This window comes from Capra hircus, chromosome 15 (assembly GCF_001704415.2).
Source record: "Capra hircus breed San Clemente chromosome 15, ASM170441v1, whole genome shotgun sequence".
Lineage (NCBI taxonomy): Eukaryota > Metazoa > Chordata > Mammalia > Artiodactyla > Bovidae > Capra > Capra hircus.
Genome location: NC_030822.1, coordinates 40,025,406 through 40,038,141, shown reverse-complemented (window position 1 = coordinate 40,038,141; position 12,736 = coordinate 40,025,406). Strand labels below are relative to the sequence as shown.

General features: G+C 43.0%; 1 protein-coding gene across 1 annotated transcript; it reads right to left on the bottom strand.

The window, feature by feature from the left end:
* Positions 675 to 1,223, bottom strand: LOC102177819 (40S ribosomal protein S11). The gene has a single exon (XM_005689697.2). The coding sequence runs from the start codon at positions 1,197 to 1,199 to the stop codon at positions 723 to 725; it is 477 nt and encodes a 158-aa protein (XP_005689754.1). The 5' UTR covers positions 1,200 to 1,223; the 3' UTR covers positions 675 to 722.

The window sequence follows — 12,736 nt, the reverse complement described above, 5'->3', positions numbered from 1 at the left end:
CTGAGAGAGATCTCTGACTTAGCCATCAAAAGCCTCAATAAAGTGAGAAGACTGAAAAAACATGGAGGATGATTAAAGAGAAGGAAGCTTTTAAATGAGAATTAGTATCAAAATAAGAAATTACTATTAAAGACACTTGAGATGAAATCCCATGTATTTGGAAACTAAATGTCCGCTGTTAAATGATAGGTGTTGTGCTACATTTTCTTTGCTAATTCATCTATCGATGGACACTTAGTTTGCTTCCATACCTTGACTACTGTAAATAATGCGCAGTGAACATGGAAGTGAAGATATCTCCTCAAGTTAATATTTTCATTCCTTTGGATTAGTACCCAGAAATGGGATTGCTGGATCGTATGGTAACTCTATTTTTAATTTTTTGAGGAATCAACATACTGTTTTTCACAGTGGCTATACCAATTTGCATTCCCACCTAGAGTGCCCAAGGATTCGCTTTTCTCCACATTCTCACCGACACTTGTTGTTCCTTGCCAAGAGCTGGCATTTGAACCCATGCTTTCTCATTCCAGAACTTGTAATGCAATGCCTCCCCGCCATGAGAAAGAAATTAGCGTTTATTTTACAAGACACTCTGTAATGTCACAACATTAATACTCTGTGGCACAAGAGTCCTCACTCTGGAGCGAGAGGTCTTTTCTTTTTTTTTTGCCTGGGAAAATAACTTTATTGTGTTTGGGGCAGCAGGCAGAGGTCCAGTCTCAGAACTTCTGGAACTGCTTCTTGGTGCCGGCAGCCTTGGTGACCTTGAGGACATTGAAGCGCACGGTCTTGCTCAGGGGCCGGCACTCACCCACCGTGACGACGTCACCGATCTGGACGTCCCTGAAGCAGGGAGAAAGGTGCACGGACACGTTCTTGTGGCGCTTCTCGAAGCGGTTGTACTTCCGGATGTAGTGAAGGTAGTCTCGGCGGATGACGATGGTCCTCTGCATCTTCATTTTGGTCACCACGCCAGACAGGATCCGCCCTCGAATGGAGACGTTACCGGTAAAGGGGCATTTCTTGTCAATATAGGTGCCCTCGATGGCCTCCTTTGGAGTCTTGAAGCCCAGACCAATGTTCTTGTAGTATCGAGGGAGCTTTTCTTTGCCAGTTTCTCCAAGCAGAACCCTCTTCTTATTTTGAAAGATGGTCGGTTGCTTTTGGTATGCACGTTCTGTCTGAATGTCCGCCATCTTCCCGGCTGCCTGAAAAAAGGCGAGAGGTCTTTTCAACAGAGGAATAGTGAAAGTGCTGCACTCAATATGTCAGCAAATTTGGAAAACTCAGCAGTGGCCACAGGACTGGAAAAGGTCAGTTTTCATTCCAATGCCAAGAAAGGCAATGCCAAAGAATGCTCAAACTACCGCACAATTGCACTCATCTCACATGCTAGCAAAGTAATGCTCAAAATTCTCCAAGCCAGGTTTCAACAGTACGTGAATCATGAATTTCCAGATGTTCAAGCTAGTTTTAGAAAAGGCAGAGGAACCAGAGATCAAATTGCCAACATTCACTGGATCATCAAAAGAGCAGGAGAGTTCCAGAAAAACATCTATTTCTGCTTTTTTGACTATACCAAAGCCTTTGACTGTGTGGATCACAATAAACTGTGGAAAATTCTGAAAGAGATGGGAATACTAGACCACTTGACCTGCCTCTTGAGAAATCTGTATGCAGGTCAGGAAGCAACAGTTAGAACTAGACATGGAACAAGAGACTGGTTCCAAATAGGAAAAGGAGTACGTCAAGGCTGTATATTGTCACCATGCTTATTTAATTTATACGCAGAGTACATCATGCAAAATGCTGGGCTGGATGAAGCACAAGCTGGAATCAAGATTGCTGGGAGAAATATCAATAACCTCAGATATACAGATGACACCACCGTTATGGCAGAAAGAGCTTCTTGATGAAAGTGAAAGAAGAGAGTGAAAAAGTTGGCTTAAAACTCAACATTCAGAAAACTAAGATCATGGCATCTGGTCCCATCACTTCATGGGAAATAGATGGGGAAACAGTGGAAACAGTGGCTGACTTTATTTTGGGGGGCTCCAAAATCACTGCAGATGGTGATTGCAGCCATGAAATTAAAAGACGCTTACTCCTTGGAAGGAAAGTTATGACCAACTAGACAGCATATTAAAAAGCAGAGACATTACTTTGTCAACAAAGAAAGGTCCATCTAGTCAAGGCTATGGTTTTTCCAGTGGTCGTGTATGGATGTGAGAGTTGGACTATAAAGAAAGCTGAGCACGAAAGAACTGATGCTTTTGAACTGTGGTGTCAGAGAAGTCTCTTGAGAGTCCCTTGGACTGCAAGGAGATCCAACCAGTCCATTCTAAAGGAGATCAGTCCTGGGTGTTCATTGGAAAGACTGATGTTGGAGCTGAAACTCCAATATTTTGGCCACCTGATGCGAAAATCTGACTCATTTGAAAAGACCCTGATGTTGGGGAAGATTGAAGGCAGGAGGAGAAGGGGACGACAGAGGATGAGATGGTTAGATGGTATCACTGACTCAATGGACATGAGTTTGGGTAAACTCTGGGAGTTGGTGATGGACAGGGAGGCCTGGCGTGCTGCTGTTCGTGGGATCACAAAGAGTCAGACACAACTGAGCGACTGAACTGAACTGAACTGATTTTTATATAAATTTTTTTTTATTTATTTATTTATTTAGCTGCAACTCGAGGCATGCAGGATCTTAGTTCACCAACCAAGGATCAAATCCGTGCCCCACTGCAGTGGAAACTCAAAGTCTTAACCACTGAACTACCAGGAAATTTCCCATTTTTTTTAGATATGCTATCAATAATAGCAGGGTTGCTGAAAATGTTACATGTGCTGATTTCAATCTCTCCTGATTCTCAAAGTGATTTGCAACTTTGAAACATAAATCAGAAAAGATGATGTTTCTTCAAAAGAACTGACCCTCACAACTGAAACTTGAGGCAAGTACTCAAAGAGGAGGATTTTTCGTACACAAAACATGAGGATTAATACCACTGTCAACATTTTCTATGTCTTACAGTTAAATGGAGAAGGAAATGGCAACCCACTCCAGTATTCTTGCACGGGAAAATCCCATGGACAGGGCAGCCTGGCGGGCTACAGTCCATGCGGTCACAAAGAGTCAGACACGACTGAGTGACTAACACAACACTGCACAGTGAAATAGTTAATCATGGTCATCCAGGTTATCTGGCAATGCCACTTCTCAGGTCATACTTGAACAGCCTTTAGAGGAGTTTTTATAATAAAAAAATGAATATACATTGGCATATGCAGATAGGAAATTTTTTCAATGGCACAGCACCATGAGGATTGTGTATCCCCTAGGGACAGTAGTAGAGCTGGAGTTGATTGGTGATGGGGGAGTTTATATGCTCCTATTGTTTAAATATAGTTTCAGCACGTGAATTGTAACAATAGCATCCACCTGGGAATGACAGCAAAACAAAAACAAAAAACAGAAACACTGGTTCTCAAACTTGGCTGTACATTGGAATTCCCTGTAATCAGAAATTATAGAATCTTAAGTTCCCATCCCCAGAAATTTCCATTCAACTGGTGGTATCAGAGGTTCTTTAACCATTTGGCACCCTAAACCTTCACAGGTGATTCTCATGGGCAGTTAAGTTTGGGAGCCAGTTTGCTAGTGAAGAAGTACAGGCTTTTTTTTTTTTTCTCACATAACATGAAATCCAGAAGTGGGTCAGGATCAGTACAGTTGCTAAAGGAAGTCATGATAGAATCAGGCTCCACTATTCTCAGCTTACACCTCTTATTCTTTTGGTACCAAAATGGCTGCTATCTCCAGGCATTCTAAGTTTCATGCAAGAGAAGGCATAAGGGCAAAAAGCTTCTCACAAACCTTTGCCTTTCTATTCAGAAATGGAAGCCCACCACAAGGACTTCTGGGAACTCTTCATGAACCCAGACTATGTTTCATGACCACCTCTGGTTTTAAGGAGGTCTTGGAATTCATGTAATTTGCTTTCCAAACTCTATAGTAAAAAGACAGGGGAGAAATTAGTCTCAGTGTTTACTGAGTAAGCCAATGTACAGTATCTGCAAAGCATGGATATACCACTTTTGTAATTTTTTTTTACTGTAAATATAGTGGTTTGAGGGGCTTCCCCCATTGCTCAGCAGTAAAGAATCTGCCTGCAATGCAGGAGACACAGGTTCGTTCCCTGGGTCAGGAAGATCCTCTAGAGGAGGGCATGGCAACCTGCTCCAATTTTCTTGCTGGGAAAATCCCATGGACAGAGGAAACTGGTGAGCTACTATCCATGGGGTCGCAAAGAGTCAAACAAGGCTGAAGTGACTGAGCATACACACACGCACACAGTGGTATAAAAACAGTAACTATAGTGGTGTAATGACAAACCTGGGAGCAGTTTCATCATAACCTGACCTGTCCATCACTCTACTTTGCACTTACATAAAACTCTGTCCAAACCCCAGAACTCTTTGCTACTTTTTCTGAGGCTATATTAATTAGTTAAAATAGCAGCCTTTTCAAACCTGAAAGTTTCATTCCAGTAGAAGAGAAGCAGTCATTAGCCTAAGCGTGGTGAGTGGAATGATCACAAAATCCTCCCCAAAGTCCTGGCCTCCTTTTGCTTGATAGTCTCCAAAATAAATTTAATTTCTCCAGTGACCTGAAGTTCACATTAAACTACTTGCTGCCAAGGGTTTGAATTACAGCAAATATGTCCCTTGGGTTTATCCCAGTTGAATTAATAATCAGCGCCCCCGCCACAATCTCTTGCTTGGCAGTTGCTCTTCTTCCACCCAACCTCCCTCCTGAACCCAAGACTCGTGATTTCCAATGCCTGCTGGACAGGAACATCTTGATGGTCCACAAGCACATCAAACTTGGTATGTCATTGTGATCTCATGATGCTCCTCCCCACCCCCTAGGCTCCTACATTCCATCTCAGTGAATGGGCAATCTAGTGATCAAGTCGTTCAAACTACAAAGTCTAGAACTGTGCCCGAATCCTCTCTCTTCTTTATTTTGTATATTCAGTCAGTTAAAGCCTTTCAGTTCTAACACTTACACACTCTCTGACCAGGTCCCTTTTCCTCTAATTCAGGCCCAACTCATCTTCTACCTGGATTATAGAGCAAAAATCACTCAAATGTCCAGAGGGCAGCAAACCTTGCACCTTCAAACTGTTGCTCAGCCACTCAGTCGTGTCTGACTCTTTGCAACCCTGAGGACTGCAACACGCCAGGCTTCCCTGTCCTTCACTGTCTTCAAGAAATGGAAACAAATGCCAGTGGGGTTGAAGCATTAAGAGCAAAGAAGAGAGTGCCAGGTGATGAGGTCAGAAAGGCAGGCTGGGTCCAGATCCTGTAGGTTGTGTAAGTCATATTAAAGAGTATGACATTTTCTTCCAGTTTCACTGAGATATAATTGACACACAGTACTGTGTAAGTTTAAGGTGCACAGCATAACTATTTGAAGTACATAGGTCATAAAATGAATACCATAATAGGTTCAGTATCATTCATTTGATCATTTCCATATCATTCAAATTCAGTATTATTTCATATAAAAAGGAAAACTACTGTTTTTGTGTGTGTGATAAGAACTTTCAGGATTTACTCTCTTAACAACTTTCACATATAAAATATAGCAGTGTTAATCATATTTATCATGTTGTATGATACATCCCTTGCTTATCCATAACTGGAAGTTAAAAATTTTTGACCACCTTCATCCAGCTCCCCCCTCCCCCCATCCCCTGCCTCAGGTAACCACAAATCTGATATCGTTTTCTATGAGTTTTTGTTTGCTTTTGAAGGATAATTGACCCATAACACTACGTTAGTTCCTGGTGCACAGCGTAGTGACTCGATACTTCTGTACATTACCAAATAATCACCATGGTAAGTCTAGCTACTGTCACCACACAAAGAAATCGTCTTATTATTGACTGTATTCTCCATAGCACACCTTTTACCCCCATGACTCACTTATTTTATAACTGGAAGTTTGTAGCTCTTAATTTCCTCACCTGCCTCTTCCCTTCCTCCACCTCCCTCTCCTCTGGCAACCACCTGATTGTTCTCTGAACCTAAGACTCTGTTTCTGCTTTGCTATGTTTGGTCATTTGTTTTGTTTTTCCAGATTCCACGTATAATGAAATCATACGCAATTTTGTCTTTCTCTAGATCTTTTAATCCAATCATTGTGATGGTTTATCACTCCAGCCATAGAAAAGAATGAAATAATGCCATTTGTAGCAACATGGATGGACCCAGAGATTATCAGACTAAGTAAAGAAAGTCAGAGAAAGACAAATATCATATGGTGTCACTTATATGTGGAATCATTTTTTAAATGGTACAAATGAACTTGGTTACACAATGGAAACCGACTCCCAGACATTGGAAACAAACTTATGGTTACCAAAGGTGAAAGAGGAGAGACAATAAATTAGGAGTTTGGAATTCATATAAACATATTTCTATATACAAAATAGATAAACAACAAGGACCTACTATATAGCACAGGGAACAATAGTCAGTATCTTGTGATAAATTATAATGGAAAAATAATCAGAAAAGAATGTATCCTGAATCACTTTGCTGTGCCCCTGAAACTAACACAACACTGTAAATCAACTACATATCAATTTAAACATTAAAACAATAATAATAAAAATTGTGGGACTTCCCTGGTGGTCCATTGGTTAAGAATCTGCCTTGCAATGCAGGGGACGTGGGTTTGATCCCCAGTCAGAGAACTGAGATCCCACATGCTGTGGAGCAACTGTGCCTGAGCACCACAACCACCGAGCCTGGGCACCGTTGCTGGGGAGTCTGTGCACCACATTGAAAGAGCCTCAGGATGCAACAGGAATCCCGAGCGCTGCAGCTAAGACACAGTACAGACAAAATGAGCAAATTAATTAATGAATAATAATGACTGTGATGGAGAGTCATTGCAGGCCTTGCTAATGAAAGAGTGCCAACTTAATGTACCCATCTCATTCACCATTCACAGTGGTCCCAGATCATTTTTGTAAAACATAGGTCAAATTACACTGAAAAATCCATAGTACCCAGAATTCCAGTGTAATCATTACAAAAACATCAGACAAATACCAATTTAAAAGTATCCAAAAACATTCCTCGGAGAAGGCAATGGCACCCCACTCCAGTACTCCTGCCTGGAGAATCCCATGGGCGGAGAAGGCTGGTGGGCTGCAATCCATGGGGTCGCAAAGAGTCCGACACGACTGAGCGACTTCACTTTCACGCATTGGAGAAGGAAATGGCAACCCACTCCAGTGTTCTTGCCTGGAGAATCCCAGGGACAGGGGAGCCTGGTGGGCTGCCGTCTATGGGGCGCACAGAGTCGGACACGACTGAAGCGACTCAGCAGCAGCAGCAGCAAAAACATTCCTGACCAATACTCCTCAAATTGTCAAGATTATTGAAAAAAAGAAACTTTGAGAAACTGTCACAGACAAGAGGAGCCTAAGGAGGAATGAGGATTAACTCTAATGTGGTGTCCTGGATAGGATGCTGGACCAGAAGAAGGACTTTAAGTAAACAGTAAGGAAACCTGAATAAACTATGAACTTAGGTTAATTATAATGTGTCAATAGAAGTTTCATTAATTGTGACAAATGTACTATGACATTGTAAGATGTTAGTAACAGAAGGAGAAACTATGGGGCTCTGTGGGAACTCTTTGTACTATCTGCTCTGTTTTTCTGCATATCTGAAATGTCCTAAAAAATAGCATGTCAATTTAAAAGGAAAGAAAACAAAACACCTCTACAGTAATTACCTAGTTCCGAAAGGACAAAGGCTAAGCTTGGAAGCACAGCATGTACTTAGGGCATTTTTCCAAGCTAATTTTTTGTACTCCTTGAACCCTCAAATTATAGCGGCGCCACACTGAACATTCAACTTTCCACCTGGACCTTCTAGGCCCTTTCGTGCCTCTAAGCCTTTACACATACTGTTCCCTCTACCTGGAATGCCATACTCTACTCTTCTCAGTTTAGCTAACTCCAACAATGATTCAACTCAAATGCTTCCCCCAGCTCTCCCCGTTCACTTCTCCTGGACATTCCGCAGCTCTGGAAATACACGTTCTCTGCCACAATAAACTCTAGAAGAGCAAGCTGCCCAGATCAACTACCTTTCCTTCACTCCCAAGGTCTGAGCAGCTCACCAAGCCGTCCCATCTTTTATATTTTCCAAGGCAAAAGTCAGACAGAAGTCCAGTAGGAATCCTCCAAGGCCCAAATCACAGGGGGATCCATATCAAACTCCCAAAGTGGTCCTGATGAATAGCTTCTTTCTCATCTGAAGTGATGGGAGAAGCACTCAGAGCTATTGCTAGCGAAAGGTGAAGACAAAACTGCACAGCCTCCCCAAAGAAATCCTCTTTACAAATCCTCTCTTTTCCATGCATTTTATATCTTTGATGTAAGTGAGCAATTCAATGAACTCTGTAATCAGTTTCAGATATCTTCTTTGAATGTCTTGGTAATTGTTTTGCTCTGGTGTCTAGCGCATGGCCCTCGATATGTCTATAAGCTCCAGCATCCCTTCCCATGCCCTTCTTTGTGCCTTCCTGAGCTACAGAGGCTGAGAAGTTAAAAACTATGGCCCCCTTGTAGCCAGAATACTAAATGTAGTTAAGAAGCATCACACAAGCATGTCTGTAGAATAGCTCTTAACATTGGTGCCTGCTTTTCAGGATAAAAGAGAGAGAGTGCACAGGAAGAGAACAGAAACAAAGGGAAAGAGAAAGGGTGGGAACTCAAGAGAGAGTGTCACAGGGAAGTCACAGTCTTCTGTATTTAAAACTGAGGTGTAACACCAAAGTCCTACTATATAGCACAGGGACCTATACTAAATATCCTGTAATAAACCATAATGGAAAGGAATATAAAAAAGAATATATATACATATATATCTGAACCACTTTGCTGTACAGCAGAAATTAACACAACATTGTAAATCAACTAACTTCAATAAAAGGAATTTTTAAAAATAACATAATAATAAATAAAGCTGAGGTGTGACGTTCCAGTTTACTTTGGCTATAATCTGCTGGTCAGAAGTCAGTTACTACCATTTAGTAATTGCAGTAGGACAGTGGGGATCGCTGGGAGTCACTGTAGAGTGAATGTGCTGTACTTGGTCGCTCAGTCGTGTCCGACTCTTTGCGACCTCATGGACTGTAGCCCACCAGGCTCCTCTGTCCATGAGGATTCTCCAGGCAAGAATACTAGAATGCGTTACCATGCCCTCCTCCAGGGGATCTTCCCAACACAGAGATCAAACCCAGGTCTCCCACAATGCAGGTGGATTCTTCACCGTCTGAGCCACGAGGGAAGCCCAAGAATACTGGAGTGGGTAGCCTATCCCTTCTCCAAGGGATCTTCCCGACCCAGGGATCGAACCAGGGTGTCCTGCACTGCAGGCGGTTCTTCACCAGCTGAGTGAATATGGTGATGTATTCACTGAAAGTCAATCAGCTCAAGAAACTAAGGTAAGAATTAGAACTAACAGAATTATTGAAATTAAAGATTACTAAATGCTCACTGGGTGTCATAATCAAGGACTCATCAGGTGGAACCTAAATTTACATTGGGCTTCCCTGGTGGCTCAGATGGTAAAGTGTCTGCCTACAATGCGGGAGACCCGGGTTCAATCCCTGGTGGTCCAGTGATTAGGACTCTGTGTTTCCACTGCAGAGAGCAAGAATCAATCACTGGTCAGGGGACTAAGATCCCCCATGCTGCACAGCCAAAAAATAAATAAATAGAAATAAAGTAAAATTTTAAAAAGAAGAATAAAAATGTTCAAGGGCAATAATGAGATATGGTAATATGGAAAAAACAGTACCTGCCTCAGTATTTACATAAAAGGTAACATTGCGTGCCTTTATATGTGTAACACAATTTCACTCAAATAATCCTTATTGGAGCTATACTCCTCTGTTTTTCTTATCCAATTTTATCTAGGTATTTTTGGCTATCCTGGGTCTTCGCTGCTGTGCAGACTTTCCTCTAGTTGTGGAAGGGGGTGCTGTTCTTTATTTGCGGTCCGCAAGCTTCTCATTGTGGTGGCTGCTCTTATTGAGAAGCATGGGCTCTACAGCACAGGCTCAACAGCTGTGGGGCATGGGCTTAGTTGCTCCGCAGCATGTGGGATCCTCCCGGATCAGGGACGGAGCCCGTGTTTCCCGCATTGGCAAGCAGATTCTTTACCACTGAGACACCATGGAAGCCCTCCTTTGGTTTTTGTTTTGTTTTGTTTTTTTAGGTAAGGAGTGGATTTATTCAAAGAGAAGCACACTTCTCAGACAGAGTATGGACCATCACAGAGGGCAGGCCATAACAGGGGGCGAATGCTACAGTCTCTCCTTTGGTTTTTAAATTCTACTAGAGTATGTGTCTGGAGAAGGCAATGGCACCCCACTCCAGTACTCTTGCCTGGAGAATCCCGTGGACGGAGGAGCCTGGTAGGCTGCAGTCCACGGGGTCGCCAAGAGTTGGACACGACTGAGCGACTTCACTTTCACTTTTCATTTTCATACATTGGAGAAGGAAATGGCAACCCACTCCAGTGTTCTGGGGAGCCTGGTGGGCTGCCGTCTATGAGGTCGCACAGAGTCGGACACGACTGAAGTGACTTAGCAGTAGCAGTAGGGTATGTGTCTAAATAAAAAAATTTTTTTTTACAAAAGAACCTTCAGATGAGATTTGGAAGGCATAAATGGGATGGAGGGCATCACCCCACTGCCATTTTTTCCTGCACTCCAAGGTCATGGACACCTAAGTATAGAAAGCCTGATGAGTAGCTGACCTCAGCTTTTCAGGGGCAGCCTGCCACCTTCCTGGGTGTTGAGAGGAAGCTGTGGTGGCCAGGGCAGAGTGGACAGAAGAGGCAGCAACTTCATGATCCCCAGGATCATGGCCACAGAAGCACATTCTCGAACATATTAGTTCTGGTGGCAGCCCAACCCCAGATACTCCAGCTCTTCCAATGATTTTGAAATTCCTATTAAATCCTTCTGTGCATAAAATACCTAGAATGGTTTCTAATTCTGGATTAGTCTACTTGGGCTGCCATAACAAAATACCACAGACCAGGTGGATGAAACAGCAAGAATTTATTTTGTCCCAGTTCTGGAGGCCAGAAGTCCAAGATCAAAGTGTTGGCCAGGTTGGTTTTTCTGAGGCCTCTCTCCTTGACTCACAGATGGCTGCTCTCTTGCTGTCTTTGGATACAGTTGCCCCTCAAGGCACATGTGCCTCTGATATCTCTCTGTGTATCCTAATCTCCTCTTCTTCTTGGAATACCAGTTAGATTTTATGGGGGCCCACCCTGAGGGCCTCATTGCTGCTGTTGCTCCTTATGCTGCTAAGTCACATCAGTTACATCTGACTCTGTGACCCTATGGATTGTAGCTCACCAGGCTCCTCTGTCCATGGGATTCTCCAGGCAAGAATACTGAAATGGGTTACCATGCCCTCCTCCAGCGGATCTTCCAAACCCAGGGGTTGAACCCACATCTCTTACGTCTCCTGTGTTGACAGGCAGGTTCTTTACTACTAGCTCCACCTGGGAAGCTTAATGGCCTCAGTATTTAAATTAATTATCTCTTTAGAGGCCCTCTCTCCAAATACAATCACATTCTGAAGTACTTGAATTTAAAGCTTCAGTTATGAATTTTAGGGGGACACAATTCAGTCTATAACCTCATCCTTCCCTGAAACCAGACTGATACATATATCTTGATGTGTCTGTACTTCCAATTTAACATCCATTAACAAATGAATGGATAAATGAATGAATGAGTGAACCAACATGGCAGAGCTTCACAGTAAAAGCTCATTCTCTTGTCACTTCCTTCTCTTCGTAAAGTTGCTGAGTTTCCCTTCCAGTCTCTTCCTCTGTCTGTTCTTCATCCTGCAGTTCTTAGGCAAGGCAAAAGAGACCAACCCGTGGTGTATTAGTCACCTACTGCTGCTTAATGACACTACCATAAATTCAACTGTGGTAGTGTTACTATGACGCATTTATTATCCCATAGTTTCTACAGTTCAGGAGTCCAGCCATGGCTTAACTGGACCCTCTGCTTAGGGTCTCAGAAGGCAATCAGGTATCAGCCAGGGCTATGTTATCCTCTAAGGTTGCTGCTGCTGCTGCTAAGTTGCTTCAATCGTGTCCAACTCTGTGTAACCCCAGAGACAGCAGCCTACCAGGCTCCCCATCCCTGGAATTCTTCAGGCAAGAATACTAGAGTGGGTTGTCATTTCCTTCTCCAATGCATGAAAGTGAAGAGAGAAAGTGAAGTTGCTCAGTTGTGTCCAATTCCTAGGGACCCCATGGACTGCAGCCTACCAGGCTCCTACGTCCATGGGATTTGCCAGGCAATAGTACTGGAGTGGGTTGCCATTGCCTTCTCCACCTCTAAGGCTAGCCTAGGGAAAATTCTGCTCCAAGCTCACTCAGAACTCAGAGGGCAAATTCAGTTCCTTGGGGTTTTAGAGTTCAGGATTTCAGTTTCATGGTGTCTGTCAGCCTGTGGCCACCCTCAGCTCTTACAGCCTGCTCACAGGTCCTTGGCACATGGGGCTCCCAATATAGCTATTTGCTTCCTCAAAGCTAAAAAAGCCCTTCAGGAAAATAATATTAAGACTATATATGCAATCAAATCAGTAATCATGTACATTCC